This window comes from Amia ocellicauda, chromosome 8 (assembly GCF_036373705.1).
Source record: "Amia ocellicauda isolate fAmiCal2 chromosome 8, fAmiCal2.hap1, whole genome shotgun sequence".
NCBI lineage: Eukaryota > Metazoa > Chordata > Actinopteri > Amiiformes > Amiidae > Amia > Amia ocellicauda.
Genome location: NC_089857.1, coordinates 14,946,777 through 14,966,772, shown reverse-complemented (window position 1 = coordinate 14,966,772; position 19,996 = coordinate 14,946,777). Strand labels below are relative to the sequence as shown.

Genomic DNA, 19,996 nt, shown 5'->3' with positions numbered 1-19,996 from the left:
ATACATATTCACAATAACTCCTGCATGTAAACATTTTTTGAAGATTTACAAATAGATATGCACTCACATATTGGTAAAATCTCCAAAGTATATCCTTTCATTATTGTAGTTACACATCCAATTGAACACTCGTTAATTTATTTAGTCTTGCTGTAGAACTACAGTAGAAATTTTGGCATACCTGTCAACCATGACTAGGAAACAATAAATATTTAACCAGGATAATCTCAAGCTGTTTTACTGTCTTTCCCAGAAAGAGTGATGCGCTGGCTAAGAGACAGAATATATATTCTTGTTTACAGATGGGATCTCATCTTGATTCTAGACTCTTCATTGCATGTAACTTCCATTGCTTTTTTTTGTTCCCCATCCCTCGTGCTTACTACTGAAGTTGCTTTTTTCCCCCTTCATATTTCTATTTATAAATACCTAATGTGATTGTATAGCTAAAACTCACACAATTGGTTCCTAGTGCAGTTTCCTATTGAGCCCACAGTCTTGACAGTGCCCTGGGGCCAGATCCAGTCTAAAGTTAAAATGCAAATTACAAAGTGCAGCCTGCACTTTGGAGAAATGGACAGAAACCGTGTGACCAATACAAACCTGCCAGCAGGTAGTTGAGTTTTGATTTGACTGGAGATTTCTTTTGCTTTTAATTTTTCTTAAAAAAGAAAAGTATTCCCGTTTTACTTTACCCCATGTGTTCAGGGCGACTGGTTGTTTTTCCACAACCAGAGGTGGGTCCCTTTTAATTATGTATCTGCCCTTTCAGCTTTACAGTTCATGTCATTCTCTTCTGAATTGTGTTTTCTGATTTTGTTGTGTGTGTTTAATGAATGTGTGTTTATTTTGTGGATTTTTCTTAGTTTTTGTGTGCTTTTGAATTATTAGATTTTGAATGTGTTGTCTTCTTTTGCACTTGAGTCACTGAATTACATGAACATACACCGATCACCCATAACATTATGACCACTGACAGGTGAAGTGAATAACACTGATACTCTCATGTCAGTGGGTGGGATATATTAGGCAGCAAGTGAACATTTTGTCCTCAAAGTTGATGTGTTAGAAGCATGAAAAATGGGCAAGCGTAAGGATCTCAGCGACTTTGACAAGGGCCAAATTGTGATGGCTAGACGACTGGGTCAGAGCATCTCCAAAACTGCACTCTTGTGGGGTGTTCCCGGTCTGCAGTGGTCAGTACCTATCAAAAGTGGTCCAAGGAAGGAAAAGCGGTGAACCGGCGACATGGTCATGGGCGGCCAAGGCTCATTGATGCACATGGGGAGCGAAGGCTGGCCCGTGTGGTCCGATCCAACAGACGAGCTACTGTAGCTCAAATAGCTGAAAAAGTGAATGCTGGTTCTGATAGGAAGGTGTCAGAACACACAGTGCATCGCAGTTTGTTGCGTATGTGGCTGCGTAGCCGCAGACCAGTCAGGGTGCCCATGCTGACCCCTGTCCACTGCCGAAAGCGCCTACAATGGGCACGTGAGCATCAGAACTGGACCACGGAGCAATGGAAGAAGGTGGCCTGGTCTGATGAATCACGAGTTCAAGGTGTTGACTTGGCCTCCAAATTCCCCAGATCTCAATCCAATCGAGCATCTGTGGGATGTGCTGGACAAACAAGTCTGATCCATGGAGGCCCCACCTCGCAACTTACAGGACTTGGTGCCAGATACCACAGCACACCTTCAGAGGTCTAGTGGAGTCCATGCCTCGACGGGTCAGGGCTGTTTTGGCAGCAAAAGGGGGACCTACACAATATTAGGCAGGTGGTCATAATGGTATGGTTGATCGGTGTATCTAATGCCTAGATAGAAATGTTTATATGGAGTAGCATTATAACTCTTAAAAGGGTAGATTAAGTTTTAGTAGGGAAACGAGTAAACTCTGTTAACCTCATAATTCCTTCTTACTCTTAAAATGTTCCAAGTGAAAGTTTTGCTCCCAGCTGCTACCCACAGACCACATTATAATGAACTATGCCCTCGACTTATCTCAAGCTAAATGCTACTTTTCTGTAACCTTTCTTCGCCTACTGTAGCTCTGCTCTCTGCAGACAAGCATATCTGGGCATGTCTGGTCTAAATGTGTAAATCATTTTATTTTGATGACTACATGGGCCACATTTCTAAAAATGCAAGTCTTCAGAAAATGCCATCCATTTCTACACTGGCAGAATATTGTCAGTTCAGGTGGAGTTACAATTTGCCATGAGAGTTCAAATGTATAATGAAGGTAAAGATAATTATAACATTTCCAGTGGCTGAATACCTTTTAATTAAAAATAAAATAAAATAGAAAAGGAATCCCAATACATAGTGTGATAAACATATTGCAAATTGTTGATCTCTATAGTAGCAACATACATTTTGGGTACACAATCTCTCATGTTTAACAATCGTAGTTTAATCATATGAAATAAATAGGGTTTGAAATTGACTGGTTTTATTAATATTATTAATATTACAAAAAGAAGATCAAACTAGTTTGAACTAATTAGATTTCTCAATTAAACTCTGCAAAACCTGTTAATTACCAAACAAGGTCGTTTATTTGTATCCTCATCATTTGATTGAGACTCTGATTAGTTTCTATTAACATATGGCATTCATTTCACATCCTCAATCCTATTTTAATATTCCTATTCCTAAGTTTAATTCTGGCAGATGTTTGATTTGGTTTCTAGTGTTATGTATGTAGTATTGTACTTTTGTTTTTACATGTAAGCATGTCATTAATATGTATTTCAGCATTAAACTATGAAATTCTCGGATGGTGAGCTGCTTAAATCCATATGGTACTTAAAATGATAAGTTATAACTTTAGTTATAGTGCAAAGAGAGCTTAATTACTGTTGCTTATGTTTTAAATCCAGAAAAAGAGATTTCCGATCCCTAACAGTAAGTGAGAACATTGCACAAAAATGTGCCACATCTTTATGAAAAAGGAAGAAGCTCTCTATATAGGCTTTATGATGGATATTGTGTTATAGATAATAAGACACCGACAGAACCACAGAGTAAATCGGTTTCTAAAGATATGTTTCCTATGCTAGTACAGAACAAGGAATCTATTCCCATTATACTTTCATATAATTTTTGCTTTCATGTCAGCAGAAGTTGCAAAAAAGTTTTCTAGGCCCTTTTTTGACACGTTATTTACATTTATGGAAAGAATAAAGTAAATGGTTCTTGGGGATGGCCAAACCACAATCACCATTTCCTGGTATTGGCTTAATCTAATGCATTTATGTGGTTATGGGTGAATTAGGTGAGAGAGAGACTTTTCTTAAACGGTATTTATGTGCTTTACAGGCCAGAGTTTGGAGGGAAGTACTGCACAGGAGAACGCAAGAGATATCGAATCTGCAACACTAAAGCCTGCCCTACAGGCAAACCCTCCTTCCGTGAGATGCAGTGCAGTGAATTTGATACAGTGCCCTACAAAAATGAGCTGTATGATTGGATTCCAGTGACTAATCCTGGTACGTAGTTGCTAATTCTTCAACTGAAAATAATAGGGACTGGACTGATTTATGAAATGTGTACCTATATAATTATATATATATATTTTTTTTTAATGTTTTAATCACTAACCGTCTTCAACCATCAAATCTTTTTCAACAGGAAAAGCAAACAATGGGTCTTTCAGGTGTTATCTCAATCCTTTAAATTAAGTATTTGTTCAAACTAAATGTGTTTAAAGTAAGAGAGCTCACTGACAATATGTTGTAACTGTCAAATCCATGATCTGTCTACCTGCGTACTCAGAACAGCCAGTAACACAAACTAAAATAGAGATAATTCTAAGCTCTCGGCAACATAAACACAAGATGCATGTTTAATATTGCTATAGTGCCTGAATAGCCCCATTTGTATGATTCATTTCTATCTTCATGAGTATCCAAGAGAATAAATTAATTCTCTTCTTGTATCTTTTATACTTTCAGATATGATAATATATTAATATTCTTTATAATATTTCCTTACACGTATCTATTATAGAACAGTAGAGAGAAAGGAGGATTGTAGAAAACAAGGTAGCATAATAATTAAATTCTCTTAATAGTTTTAATCAAACTGATCTAGCACAAATGGACTTTACAGGCTGGAACTTAATATGCCAGTTTTGAAAGGAACTGCAGTAATTAGAGGTATTTGAACAATCTGGCAATATGTATATAGTGACATCAGAAAGATCGTTAGTGCAGTGACAGAAACAGTACTTAAATCATTAACTACAACTTAAGTTATTGTTTAGATCAAAGAGTCCTGTCATCACTGTCAATTAAGCTAAGTCAGTGTAATCTCATAATTTTATGCAGGTCATGCCAGCAAACCCGATATATCACATGACACAGCAGTATTGTGATGAGCTACTGGGTGCGCCATTGCTTTAGTGTATGCATAACAAGACTAACAGTAAACTACCCAAACTAACAGTTTCTCCTCCTCACTCTCTTTCTCTCAGCCAGCCCGTGTGAGCTGCACTGCCGTCCAGCTGATGAACAGTTCTCTGAGAAGATGCTGGATGCCGTGATCGATGGGACCCCTTGTTTTATGGGCAACAGCAGCAGAAACATCTGCATCAATGGCGTGTGCAAGGTAGTGTTGGGTATGTTTCCTTCTCACAGATAAATGGGCCATTTCATTGCTGTGTGTGGTGCCGGGCTTCGGGAGGTCTAATATTAAACATCTGCAGGATAGCCTCCAGGTATTCTTCACGATTAAACGATTGGCTAATTGATCAGATGAAAAATTGTGGGATAGCGCGGAATCACCCTTCACTGATTTCTCATGGTTCATCATGAAAAAGAAGAAAGACAAAGACTGACAAAGAAAGAGGGTTAAATAGGATGAGGCACAGCTGGGGAGGGGAGAGCTGATTGAAAATGACAGCAGCTGCACCAGGTAAGAGGTGTAAATGACGAAAACGGACACAGCTGTTGGCCCTGACGAAAGGCATTCGCACTTCCCCAACAGGTGTGACCGGACAGGGACAGCCTGCCACCTGGTGTGAGAAACGATTTTGTGGAACAAGTACTTTCAGATAGTTGGATTCAAAATAAAGGGGAAGGAAAAGTTTGTTGTGTTTTATTATTTTTTCTCATTTAATTCAAGGCTGAATAGTTTTCATGTAAACACTTCAAAGTACTCAACCCAAAAGCCCTTCAGAGACGTGAGCTTCAGTTAAAAAATAAATACATCAATAATTTAAGAAAGAAAGCCTTGCATTTCTGTTAAAGGGAAGAGAGGTATTTAATGCCTATTTATTTTCAAAGAAACTGCTTTTTTCCCATGTTCTATGAGGAAAGTTATGAAAGACAGATATCTCTACATTTGAGCATATGCAGAAATTTGTTTATAATCTTCCTAATCTAAACAATGCCAATGTTCTTTATGTTTTAGTAAAGTGTTGTATAGAAGGGTTCTGTGAGTATGACAGAATATTTTCTCAAACGGTCAGCCGCCCACCTTCTGGGACTCGGGGTCTGGCTGATTGAAGACTTTGCCCAGTGGGACTGCCTGATAGGCCACTCACTCTGGACCATGTGTGCTTTGGTGATCGCAGTAGTCTGTGTTGTGACATGTTGTTCGCTTTTGCTGCCTGTCATGATGTGACATGAAAATGTTTATCAAAATAAGCAACTGGGTCGAGTTGCTTCGAAGGGAAGAAAATTATGCTTTATGCTTTTCATTGCCTGCTCCTTACTTGCCACTCCAACTAAAACCACTATGATATACCCATCCAAATGGTTGATAAAGTAAATGCATTATTATCTTACTTATTAGGCCCAAGATGTTTCCCTTGGGCCTTGACCAAATTAAACCTTTGACTTTCCTGTGAAATGCATATACAAACCCCATTATGTATTTACAAGCAGTAGACAATACATTATAGTGTGATCAAGTACACATTGGCATTTTGTGATTCATGGGCAGGTCAAAGATTTAATTAGGGCCCTTAGTCTTATAAATCTGTGATCTCAGCAGATACTTTAAAAACTGTACATTTTCAGTAGAAATGGTGGGTGAGAGAGCTGCCATTTTACACTTTTAATGGTGAAAAACAAAATAAAAAGTGATATGATACGGTAGTGTATGCAAATATAATATCTTTAAAATGTGAAAATAAAAAGTGGATTCTGCAAACGTCATACATTCTTAAAATGTACACTGTGAGTTTGTGAAGTGACAGTAGATGTGACATCAGCCAGAGTCTCCGGACATGTAATTTGGTGTATTTTCAGAAAGGGGGCACTGGGCCATGTTTATTCAACCTTTAGGGACTTTGAGAATCTTTGAGAAGTGAGTTTTAAGCCGATATTTATAAGATATCAAGAGTTACCTATTTTTTGGAGATTCCTGTCTAAAATGTAAAGGAGTTGTTTATAAGTGCGATCTCACATTAACCTCTCTACCTGCTCAAACTGTCATTTGTCTTTCCTGAAAACCCACTTGAGAGAATAATGACCATTACCTCACTTCCTGTTTTAGATTTGAACAATCTTTATAGAAGCTATCTGCTCTATTGAGTGAGGTCATGTTTCTGTGCACACACAATTCCTGGAAATGTTCTTTATGAAATTATTGTTAACATATTATATCTAACAACCAGCAACATCTAAGAATTATAGACAACACGATAAGATACAAAAAGTACAAAAGTACAAAAAGATGCAGTCATTCATCATGATAGGTAGATAGATAAGGAGGTAGGTAGGTAGGTAGATTAACAAGATGGATAGATAGATTCGTTTTGCTTCATAAATCCTACATACATGTTTATACACAGACTTATAAAGTAAATAACCTTCATGTGATACAAAGTAATAGTAATACAAGACAAATACAAATATTTTCTGAGATAATTAATTGGTCTCGAAGGGAGTATTTGTGCTGTAGTTTAAACATTGTGCCCTTTCAGGACACTAAATTGCTTGTGGTGGTATTAGAGTTAAGCAGTATATTACAATTTAAAATCAATATGTGACTAAAAACAGTCTATCCCACTAATGGAATTAAATATTATACCAAGAACTACTGCTGAGGGAATTGATTATAAACATGGTATAGAGTAATTGCTCTTTGATGCCCCTCTGTAGCGTTAGAAGTCCATTCTTAAAAGAGTTCCAAAGCGTACTCGTCTGAGGTTATCTGGGTTACTTTTCATAATGGTTCAGACTACTTTGAAACCTGTAATTAAATATCTTTGAATCCTGCTTTGATTTACAGGCTCTTCTGTTCTTATTTATGATTTTATATGTCGCATTGAAAGCATGTTTTACACTTTATACCTTAGTGTCGTGTAGTCTTGAACATCCAGAATGAAAAGCTACAGGGAGAAGTGAAATAGTCTCACTTTTGAAAGACACAGAGGTCAGTGGATTTTGGTTTGCAATAGTCCTATTGAAATATGTTTTCCTACTAATTAAATCAACAAAGGCTATAATAAAATCACATGTACCTTCCAGTTATAGCAATCCTCTTAAAATGTGGGTACGGTTCAATTACACAATGTACAAAGATCTACATATATCAATTATTAATAAATATATGAATTAAATATACGAATATTTAGTGCCAATGAATTAATTCAATCAGTCATTCCCCATGTGCAATATAATATCTAATATTATTCTTGCTAATTAAGTTATTCCAGTCTCTCTTTCTTCCTTTGTTGTATTTAGACATGGTACATAGCAGGACTACGTATTAATATGATGAACAGAAATGAATCAAATACAATTAAAGTAAGCATGTGAGCAGACCTGTTGGGTGAAATGTAGGGTACATCATAATGGCTTGGGGCCATTGCATACATGTTACCTACTGTTAATATTATTGTTTTATTCATTATTAAACTATGATTATATTGTTTTTGGGTTCCCCCAGGATATCAATAAATAAAGTAATAAACATCTTGATAATTTGAATTGTATTTTATTAGGCCGTGGGCTGTGACTATGCCATCGATTCCAATGCTGTGGAAGATCGCTGTGGAGTCTGTTTAGGAGATGGCTCTGCCTGCCACACCGTGGAGAAGATGTTTGATGAGAGGGAAGGATTCGGTAAGGATTTTTCATTAGTTTCATGTTCCCCTTTCCACCCAGCATCCGCAGAGTGTTTGCTCTTTCTCAGAGACTGTGCTCCGCCATGTAACCCTTATTACAATTTGAAATGTCACTTGTATTGTTTTCAGATAAAAGGATGTATTTCCGTATAAAATGAAATACATTTAACCCCATCCACTAAAATGTTTAGTGTTATGGAAAGCAATAGTATGTTATATTTTATTTGTGGGTCAATCAAATTACGTTTTAAGCATGAAGCAATTTATATATGTTTAAACAGTTTTATTTACATTGCTGGAGTGACACAGTTTTCTCAATAATGGAAAATGTATATTCATCTCTATATATTACACAACCCTATAATACTAAAAGCTGACGTGCTGGAGTTGTTTGCTCCACCCCCTTGAGCCTAGGTTGATTAGCAAACAATTCAGCTTAAAGCTCAAACTATGTCACTGTGAGACCCTTTTAAAAAGTCAAAAATCCAGGCATCATTTTTATATTCCACCCTCTTATTTAACATTTTAGCAATATAATATAGAAAGTGTATCGCTTTAGCTGCTTTACTAAGCCTTTGCTTTTGAATCTTAACTATGCCAGCAAGGATGTCTCAGCCATGATTGTATCATGTCAGAGATTACGGTAATTGTCTTTCTCACCTGTCTACCAGGTTATCTACTTATGGCTATAATCTGTGCAAAATTCAAGAACCTGTTTATCATGAGGAAATTAAAATCTGATCACACTTCCTCGATGCAATATAACCTTCACTTGCTCCCTCTTTCAGTCCCTATAATATTTATCCTGCTGGTTTTATAAAACTCTTCATGGTTGTGCACCAGCAAACTTGCCAGCTTTTTTCTTCCTCAAAATTTGTGTCAAAAAAGTGTCAAGACTAAACTGTGTGCCCCGGAGAGCCCATACGTTCTGTGCTCTGGGCCCTAAATGGCGGAACAATTACCTGTTTTGACATTGAAGATTTGCCCTACAGCAAAAGTTTTGTTTTTTTACACCACATCCCCAAGCACATTTATTGCAGTTTACTTTTTATTAGCACTTTTATCTGTTTTCTAATACATCACATGTATTATAGCTGTAGTTTGCAGATAAAGAAAACAAGATTGCTGCTGTTGCTGAAAGTATAGGTTTGCCTGGGTGCAATCTCTTACAATTGACAGGTTCTGTGAGATTCCCAATTTCTTCCAAACTCCTTGTATCATTGAGCAGATATAGAGCAAGCTTCTCCAAGGTAAACCACTGGAAATAGTGTGAATGGTGATGCAGTCTGATGTGCACGATGCTCCTCCTGAACAAATCTTCACCTTAATCCCTAAAGAAAAGGCTTGAATCTCTATATATCAATATGTATGCAATGCACAGATGTACAAGATCACCTTTATGGTCCTTTGGTTTTCATTAAGTATAAATAGAAACGAATGTATTCAAAATGGGAATTTATACGGTATTTAATTTCTCAACATGACTATTTTCTCAGGGACATGCTCACACAGAAAATGATTTGCTGAATAAGTGTGTGGACATTCAGTAGAGAACTTCTCACAATTTATGTTCCAGCGCTTTTTTATATTTGGTGCTTTCCATGATTATTTATGAGGGTCTTGAAGGAAAAATAGGACTTTTTCACAGGTTTTATTTAAATTCAAATGTTTAAATTACGTGGAAAATAAATGTCCATTGAATGCCCAAGTACAAGCAGAGGCCAGGCAGCCCGAACCGAACCAAATCCCCTGGTTGTGTATGTTTCTGTTGTGCCACTGAAAGTAGACCGCATATTTCCATGTATGTTGATTTATCCGTATTATGTGGATTACTGTTTTCCAGAGATTCCACCCGTGTTAGAAAGCATGCAAATCCCCTCAAGTCAAACTCAGAGCATTTACATTTGTTTAAAGAATTGTAATACATAGGTCACAATATTGACAATTTCAGTTATGTATTTTAGAGATTATTGGCAAGATTAAATGGACAAACACCATCCGTAGTTTTATGGTTTGCTGCATTTCAAGGCAGTTCTGCACTTTGCAATGTGGTAATAGTGTTTTTTGGCCAATGAGCCTGTATTCTTTCAGTTAAGCTTTTTTATTAATTTTGCTTTAACCTTTCTGTCCTTCATAATTAAAATGTTTGTTTTGTTGCCTCCCCTGACAACAAGACATTTGACCACGTGCTCTTTTAAAACCTGATTGGATATGTCTGTTCACACATACTTATTAATAGGCATACTACTTTACCAAACTTTTTGAAGAGACTTGTGGCTTTCCTGAGGCTTAGATCACTTGTGGAAATGAACAACTATCTCAATTTACTACACTTATGCTATACAGAATTCAATTTTAACTGTAACTGACTTCAAGTCATATGAAGCTAATCCATGCGAGTGTGACATCACCCCAAACCATAATCACATTGACAAAGCTTGTCAATTAAAGCTACCTGAGGCACAAATGAAGTGTAATTTCTTACATGGGAAAGCAAATACTTTTACAAGTAAAAAGAAGACAATTAGAACTCCAACACTGAGTAGTTTGCTTGAAGGTTTTTATGTGCAGGTGGGGAAAGGAGATAATATCCCTCTGTCTTGCTGCATTTTCAGTCTGCTTTTGACTGGCCTTGGTTCACAGCCCTCAGATTGCAAGGTGAAATGTCCTATAATTTATATGATACATATGATATTGTAATTATGCAGGTGTGCTGGGTCTTGAGTAAAACCAATGTCATGTTCAACAGCTTTGTTAAAACTAAGACAATTGAAGCAGATCAAAAGATTATATATATATATATATATATAAAAATTACTTCTTCCCATTGTCCATCTCTTGAAAGCACTCAATAAGAACAGCAGTACTCCAACCTGTATAAATTGTATCAATGCATTTTTGTAATGCTTGTGTAAACTGTAAGTCGCACTGTCTGCACAGAAATAAATGATAATAATAGTAATGAAAAAGCTTCTCATCAAGTTGTCACTGCCCTACATTTGTCAACAAAGACAATCCATGGTAGAATCTGGGAAATTGTTCTGAAATCCTTTTCTATGTAGACTTTTATCAGCCCACAGGGAGAAGTGGATCTGTTTGTCTGAGTTTAAATGACACAGTCAGTAGTGTAGGCAGAAACACATACTGGGAAAATGGCACAAATGCTATTCACAGTACAGCTATAACCATTACAATTGTCTGAAACAATGGCAGTCTTAGATTGATAGATTTATGTATTCATTAATTGCTTCATAATGTCCATAATGTGTGAATGCTCATTTGATTACTAAGTTAAATTAAATTTGCAGTCACAAATTACCTTAGTCATAAAAAGTATGTACTCTTTTACTTTACAAATGTACTTGATTTAATAATTGCCTTAATTACTTTAGCTCCATAATTGATTTATTGTAGCTCATATTTGTGTCTGTTTATACAATTACATTATTTTGTATGTATTTTCATGTTTTTATAGTGATTGCCTTTCTTTCAACTGATTACATAATTGAGTTGCTGTTGCCTTTCTTGGTCAGGTCTTTCTTACAAAATACAATTTATTGTTAAATACAAATGCATAGGATATTCTAATAATTTGTTGATCCTTCTGGAAACACTTGTCTACTATGTACAGACATCCAATTACTGTATATATGCAAGATTCTTAATTGATTTGTTCTATATTTAATATTCAACCCTGTGCAGTTGTTGGTAATTGAAGTTTCTAAGCCTGATGTTAATGACAAAATGTAATGTCCCTTAACGGTTGCAGTCGATGTTGTTTCCTTCCTGAATTATGTGACGTACTATGGGACTATGTTTCCTGGTGTCTATAAACAAGACCATAGTAATAGAAATTAGCAAAAATGATTTTCACTGTTATTCATTAGTCAGTAATGAATAAGGTACATAGATGACAATTCATGAATGTCTCATATCAAAGCTATAAACACTGATGCCTTAAAAGTTGTTTTTTGGAAACAATTCACTGTGTGTTAGTATCATACACCCAGTCTGCGCATAAATGTCCTTATTCAGCATTGTTTTCTCTTTCTTCTTCAAAACAAACATACATTTAATAAAAATGCCGCATTTCAAAGCACTATATGAGCAAACGCCTGGTCACTTTATTATCTCATGGCTTGTGACATGGTACAGGGAAATACACGTGCAATCAACCATCATCAAGATATGGCGATGGGTTCCACTGTTTGACAGCAGACAGACTTGATAACTGCTTCCTATTTCCCGTCTGCCCTTAATTTCTTTAGCCAAGTTCTGATTCTACACCTTGTCCTTCATGGTCCCATTGCGGACTGTTAACCAATGTTCTGGCATTGTCTGACAAACATCTGTATGTGCTGTGCAAACCCTCAATTATTACAGCAAGTGTGATGCATGATGTTGTCACATCTTCGCAATGAAAAGAAGACCCAGGCCAGGATACTTCGTACTTCGTTATGCTGATGTCTGGTGACGTAGCACTGTAGACACTTTTTTGTTTGAAATCTACAGCTGGGTTTGTAGACAAAAAGAATACGAATATGATGATGCTTTTCATTAGAACAAGAGAAAAGAGAACCGTGACAGTACCAGTACAATCCTTACAACATAAAGAGTATGGTGACTTTTAATCAATAGTTAAAATGAATAATATAACATTTCCTTCATTTTTGTTAGTGCTAGGATCAGTCACAGACTAAGGTTTTCAAAGTGCAGTAATTCAGTCATATTTGGTCTCGTACAGATAAAATAAACTATGTAATGTTTCTTGTGCCTCTGGGCTTCATATTTACTAATACGATCAATTTGAGATGGTCTGCAAAGTACTTGATCAGTGCTAAGTGGAAAAAGGCAAAGAAAAGTACCAACTCAGAAAGATATATTCCACAGCCATAAGGCAGACAGACACTTTCCCGGCACACTGCAGTCCAACGTGAGGGAGAGACGAGCAGCCAGTGTTACAGAGCTCAGCCTCTGAGACAAAAAACGCTTAAAACTACAAGGGCCTGCTGAGCGATACAGTTCTGACCTTCTCAATAGTTTTGTAGTGATCAAAGAATGACTTAGTGGTGGCTGTCAAGTGATAGAAAAAACAAATCTTCAGCACAGGTTGAAATGAGGAATCTCGGTTTTTGTCTGTGTACTGCGGGTAGACGTTTGTATGACGGCCTTGACTTCCTTCGAAAGGCTACTTGTGTCCACATCTAAATGGCAGTATGGTTTTATCTGACAGATCTGCCTGCACTGGCATTAACAGTGAATTAAAATGGGATCAAATGTTCACCTACATAGCAAAAAGACTACATTAAGTGTGTAAATACACTTCCAGAAATCTCATCAAGCAAATGTTGTGTAGGGGATAATTCTATCAGGACAACCAACATAGTGAGGTTTGGTAGATAAATCGGGGGGGGAAGTATGAACATAATAATAATAATATTAATAATAATAATAATAATAATAATAAAAGGTCAAAATTATTGCATGTTTGAAAAATTGGTTGCAATATTTATTCTTCACATTGTTTTTATTCAGAATTTGCCCATTAGGAAACTTTTTTATTTTGGTCTTCTATATTTTGTGGGGGCTGATTATCGACTAAACAAAAATGAGTATAAACAATACTTCATAACATGGTTTTATAACATCCCTCTGGACTGATCCACTCACATAGACCGTGATGAAGAAGCTCAGACAGTCTTAAGGGGTTTCTCTGTTCAGATATTGATTGCAGTGTTTTCAATTAAGTCATATATATTACTACACCATCCGAGGTTACCTTGATTTTAAGGTAAGGCAGTGACAAACAAACACTTGTTGTGTATTAATCCGTGATGCTCAATGCTTTCTTTCATCAGACTGAATCAAGCACTAGTGTAAACGGGAAGAGCTTTCACATCTTCCGAGAATGCCACTTACACAAGTAATGACCTTGTACACATGCATTCAAGCAGCCTTTATGAAAGCTGTTCTCCACTATAAGTGAAATGTGCTCTCAAGGGTGATGTTATTAAAAGAGGAAAATTGTATGTAGTTTATGAAAGAGATGTTAAAAAGCACGTGTGTGTGTAGCATTGTAATTTCTTTTTCTCCTCCTTTTAGGTTATGTGGATGTCGGTCTGATCCCACAGGGTGCACGGGATATTGTGGTGAAAGAACTGAAGGAAGCAGGTAACTTCTTGGCCCTCAGAAGTGAAGATCCAGAGAAATATTACCTGAACGGCAATTTCATTATCCAGTGGAACGGAGAGTATATGGCGGGTGGAACTAAATTTTACTACGAGAGGAAGGGTAACCTGGAGAATCTCACCTCCCCCGGCCCGACAAAAGAGCCCGTGTGGCTACAGGTAAACTTAGGGAACCATGAACCCTCGAGTGCACAGACATAGCCCTAAAAACAACCTCCATCTGCGTAGGAGGAAACTCACATGCACTGCACACTAGACAGTGGTTATTTAATCAAACTCTTATGGTTAGTGCTGAAAAGGTGAATGTTTATGTTTAATATTGATTTATTCATTGAAGAAACTGTGTGAAATGAGTAATAATAATTAAAAAGAATAAACCTAACATGTCATTCAGGATTTTCAAAGATTTTGAAAGGATTTGTTGAAGGATTGCAATACATTATGCTTGAATAGTGAACTAACATTTACTCAAAAGATCCTTTTCAGGTGATTGTCCACAGTGGATTATGTCAGTGATAACTGCTTATATGACAAGAAAGATATAGATTATAAAACCTGCATACTGAATAGGTGATTTGAGAAACTTACAGAAGGTGGCCATAGATGTTGTTGTCCTGACTCTTATAAAAGCCAGAGTCCCAATAACAAGCCAGCTTGCTGACATAATTGGCAGCTAACCAATTCATTTAAAAATTTTCCTTTCTGTATATTAGATTTAATACGTGCATTTATCATGATGTTTATCTCAATCTGTTTTATTGTGATTTAGACCTCTAAAAATTGTTTATATTATGAAACTGTATAAATGCATAACAAATAACTTAATTTGCTGGATCTAAGCATCTTTTGACATTAAGTAATTTTGAGAATTACATAACTCTACCAAGACTAATGGGTGAAGAATAACTTCAGGAATATAAAGTTAGTATAAGAAACATTAGCAAATAAAGTCTGCATGCATGTACAGCACACCATTCCACACTGTAGCATGTGTAGGAGTTTAATGAAGAAAATTGAATAAGCCACATCTGTGTCAAGAGCTTTCCTTAATGGAAGAAAATCAAACAGAAACTGAGAAGCTTAGCGATTTAAAAGTTTGTGGAGAGAAAATCAGTAGTACATGTTTGTTTGTGTTTGTTTTGTTCTGTAGCTGTTATTCCAAGAGCAAAACCCTGGGATCAAGTATGAGTACACAATAAGGAACAGCACTGAGAAGGAAAATGAGATTGGGGTCCCCGAGTATAAATGGAGACATGGAGCTTGGACTGATTGCAGTGCCACATGTGGGACAGGTAAATCTCCACCTTCCACCCTCCAGTCCCAGTTTGGGAAACATGGCTCATCTTGGTACATCTGCCTCTGAGGGAGATTTTGGCTTTGTTGTTGCAGGCAGTAAAGCCTTGCTGTGCTAAAGCTCTCTACACTACACACTATGCTAGTAGTCCGGTAAGATTTGTAAATTGTGTTTACAGACCAAGTTGAATGACCAAGGTGAATGTTTCTAGTGTATGCTAAATTAGATCCACTTCTGAAACTTTAATTGTAATTGTTACACACCCCCATCCATGAATGGAAATTCTAAGCCAAGATAGGTATGCATGTAATTGTGCAGAGGAACAAAACAAATGCAGAGCCACTCCAACAGCTAGCAAAGCTTAAGATGTTGTTCATATGTCACTTGAATGCAAGTAAGGCTAATAGAAAAAAGTATGAATTCATATGGCCATGCATAACAGTAGTAATGGCTCGTTCTAGTAGTAGAGTGATAGAATGATAAAAATACCATTATTTTGCTTTTACTAATAGTAAAATATGGAGTATGTGATATTAATAAGGCTGGAGTCAAGAAGAACTGCTTTAAGGAATGCATGGACATAAAAATCAACTGAGCTTGCAATTTTACAATGACTTTCAAAATTGCACACTCAAGTTCCTTGAGAGAATTTCTGCAGTGATGGATGCATGCCCTGAATATGATTTATGTTTAAATGTTTGGGCTAGTACTATGACCTTCTGATAGCTGACACTTAAAATAGCATTCAGCCTGCAGAGTTCCTAGTGCAAATGACTATTTGTCCTATGCCTGACTGATTGAAATTAAACTAATGGAAATGAAAGATGAATGCATTGTTTGTGTTGCAATTCTTGGATTGAATAATTTTTACATTTCCTAATCTACACACAGTGTCATAGTGTCATATATTATATGTATAGTATTATATAAATCACCATCAGCCTATATCGATCCAATGCTGGATGAAGGTCTCTTCAATCTACAGCTTCTCTTTCCCATATCACACCTGCAAAGTGTATGATTTCATCTTCCCAATTTCTATATGGTCGTCTTCTAGGTATTTTTTCATCTCTTGGTATCCATTCAATAACTTCCATTATCCATCTTTGGTCTGTTCTTCTTGCAATGTGCATATCCCATTGCCATTTTAACATTTACACTCTTTCAAAGATTCAAAGGTTCTTGAATCCATTCATTCATTTTATCTCTTCTTGTTATTCCAAGCATACATTGTTCCTTGCACCGTTATGTCATCTGCAGTTTCATTTTCACATTAGGTGAACAGGTTTCACATCCATAAGTGATCATTGGTAGTATGCATTGATCAAATACTTTTTTCCTGAGGAAAGTGGGTAGATTTCATTTCACCAGCATGCTGTTTCTTCCAGATGTATCCCATTTTCACTCTTCTTTTGATTTCTTCCATAATATCTCCATCTGCGCTGATTTGTTGTCCAAGGTAGATGTACCTCTTGACTCCTTCGAATACCCATTGATCTACTTCAGTGTTCTTCAATTTAGTAAAGCTGTAAACATGACTTGTTTTACTCTGGTTCATTTTAAGTTAAATTTTCTTGCTTGCATCTTGAAATTGCAGCTGCAGGTCTTCAGGTGTTTTTGCAAATATGACGATGTCATCGTCAAATCGTAAATTGTTCAAATAAGTTCAGTTTAACTTTTTATTATTATTATTATTTTTATTTCTTGGCAGACGCCCTTATCCAGGGCGACTTACAACATAAGTGCAAAAATACAAGTACAAGGCATCAATCATTACAAATTCAACTTAGCTAAAACATAGCAATTCAAAATAATACATTTTACAAATTCCAATTCCAATTTACACAAGTACAGTAAGTGAGGTCCTACATCCTGGACGGTGAAAGCTAAGTGCTGTCATGATGTAGGGTTACAGACTAGGGCTACGGGAGAGGGAGCAAGGAGGAAAACAATCAAGAACGCGAGGAGCATAATAAGCTGAAGTGCTATCTAGCAGGGATAGAGGACTAATATTACAAGTGCTGTCGGAAGAGATGCGTCTTGAGTAAGCGCCGGAATGAGGTCAAGGACTCTGCTCCACCACTTAGGGGCCAGGGATGAGAAGAAGCGGCTCTGGAGGAAGGAGAGTGGAGAGGAGGCAGAGTTAGCCTTCTGGTACTGGAGGAGCGCAGTGGTCTGGAGGGGATGTATGGAGAGACGAGTGACTGAAGGTAGCTTGGTGCAGTGTGGTCGAGACAGCGGTAGGTGAGGGTCAATGTCTTGAACTGAGTGCGTGCCGCTATCGGGAGCCAGTGGAGGGAGCGGAGCAGTGGAGTAGCGTGTGAATCGGGGCAGAGAGAATACCAGACGAGCCGCAGCGTTCTGCATGAGCTGGAGCGGCGGGTAGTAGATGCAGGCAGGCCGGCCAGGAGGGAGTTGCAATAGTCCAGGCGGGAGAGGACCAGTAACTGGACGAGTAGCTGAGTTGAGTAGTCGGTGAGGAAGGGACAGATCCAGCGTATGTTGCTCAGGAAGAATCTGCAGGTGCGCGTCAGCATGGTGATGTGCTGGGAGAAGGAGAGCACAGGATCGAGGGTGACTCCTAGATTTTTAGCAGAAGAAGAAGGAGAGAGTGTGGTGCATTCCAAGGGGATCGAGATGGGGAGGTCAGCAGAAGGTGAGGAAGAGTGGGGGGAAAAGAGGAGATCTGATTTGGAGAGGTTGAGTTTGAGGTGGTGCGAGTGCATTCAGGCTGTAATGGCAGACAAGCAGGAAGAGATGCGTGAGGGGATGAGAGGGTCAGAAGAGGGAACTTGATTCCTTCTTGAACACTTCTTCAAGAGTTGCTGTGAAGAGTTTTGGAGAGATTGTATCTCTGTGACGTACTCCTTTACAAATCTTTATATAATTTCATTTTATTCTGAAATTACTGGTAAAAAAAACTAATAATGTGAACTGAAAGGGGTGAGATGATGATGATGATGATAATTGATAATATTATTACTGACATAAAAGACATTCATTACTTTTTAGGATTTCAGCGGCAGCCTGTTCGCTGTTTTGAGACGGGGATTGGGGTTGTGGAGGAGAAGCTGTGTGATTCAGACAGCAGACCAGAAGCCCGGCAAAGGAAGTGTAAGAACATGGATTGTCCAGCAAGGTACATTTTGGACCTGAACCTTAGCTACCATTTTACAAATCAGACACTGATTGCAATGTTTTATTTATTATGTACATATATGGCATTCAACCAACCCCTAACTGTATTATTTACTGTGAGCGGTTTTAGTTGTATAACCTTGTGCTGTTTTAATATGTAGGGGAGAATCTGTGAGAGTGGAGAGAGGCAGCTATTTAAGGAATGCTTGATGCTTTCTTGTTTATGTTTTTAACCCCATTAGAGTGATGTAATCGGATCAGTTTTTGGAGAATGGGGAAGGGGAGCTGGAGGTCAGCTGTGTGTGGAGTGGTTGAATGGCTTAAATTACAGAGGAGAGATAATGGGGAAAGAGTTCAAAGATACGGAGATAATAGATATTTGCTGGTGTGAAGGCAGGATTGAAAAACTATTAGGATGTCTGTGAATTCATGTTCCAGGGTTAGGTGAGAGAAAGACGACACAAGGAGTACCAGATGAAAACCTCTCCTTATGTTGTTTCTAGGTGGTGGGTTGGTGGCTGGCAGTTGTGTTCTGCGACTTGTGGGCCGTCGGGCGTAAAGAAACGCACCGTGCTGTGTGTGCGGACCGTGGGTGCTGAAGAGCGTGTTCTCCCCCCTGCAGAGTGCAAGCACCTCCTGAAGCCCAAGGCTCTTGTGCCGTGTCAGAGGGACACGCCCTGTGGATCAGAGTGGACCGTGGGGAACTGGAGCCAGGCATGTACTGATACCTTGTATTGTGAGGAATAAAGCCAGGCTAATCTGATAGGCCAATGTTAGCAGTTCAAACACTAAATTCCATCGTGTTTTATTGGGAGCAATAAAACCACATTTCATTTGGTGTACTCTTTCGACCTTTGGAGTCCTTTCCTTAGAAATAACTGTTATCCTCTAAGTGGTAATAACAGTTTCTTACAATTGCTTAACCTGTTGTCTGGCCAAAATGATATAGTTATAGAATTATTTATTTATATGTTTGGAAGGAAAAGTCCAACAACAAATGTAATTAAAAAAAGTTAACTGGAAAAGGTCAACCCCATGCATACAGTGAGGGAAAAAAGTATTTGATCCCCTGCTGATTTTGTATGTTTGCCCACTGACAAAGAAATGATCAGTCTATAATTTTAATGGTAGGTGTATTTTAACAGTGAGAGACAGAATAACAACAAAAAAATCCAGAAAAATGAGGGAAATAAGTATTTGACCCCTTCGACTTAGTACTTGGTGGCAAAACCCTTGTTGGCAATCACAGAGGTCAGACGTTTCTTGTAGTTGGCCACCAGGTTTGCACACATCT

General features: G+C 37.7%; 1 protein-coding gene across 1 annotated transcript in view; it reads left to right on the top strand.

The window, feature by feature from the left end:
* adamts12 (ADAM metallopeptidase with thrombospondin type 1 motif, 12) overlaps nucleotides 1-19,996 on the top strand; it is a 124,966-nt gene that overhangs the window by 77,373 nt on the left and 27,597 nt on the right. Inside the window, exons 12-18 of the mRNA XM_066712130.1 lie at nucleotides 3,324-3,493; nucleotides 4,480-4,613; nucleotides 7,960-8,080; nucleotides 14,185-14,429; nucleotides 15,421-15,562; nucleotides 18,577-18,703; nucleotides 19,206-19,416. Of these exons, the coding sequence (XP_066568227.1) occupies nucleotides 3,324-3,493; nucleotides 4,480-4,613; nucleotides 7,960-8,080; nucleotides 14,185-14,429; nucleotides 15,421-15,562; nucleotides 18,577-18,703; nucleotides 19,206-19,416 (1,150 nt within the window). The remainder of the gene's footprint in view (nucleotides 1-3,323; nucleotides 3,494-4,479; nucleotides 4,614-7,959; nucleotides 8,081-14,184; nucleotides 14,430-15,420; nucleotides 15,563-18,576; nucleotides 18,704-19,205; nucleotides 19,417-19,996) is intronic.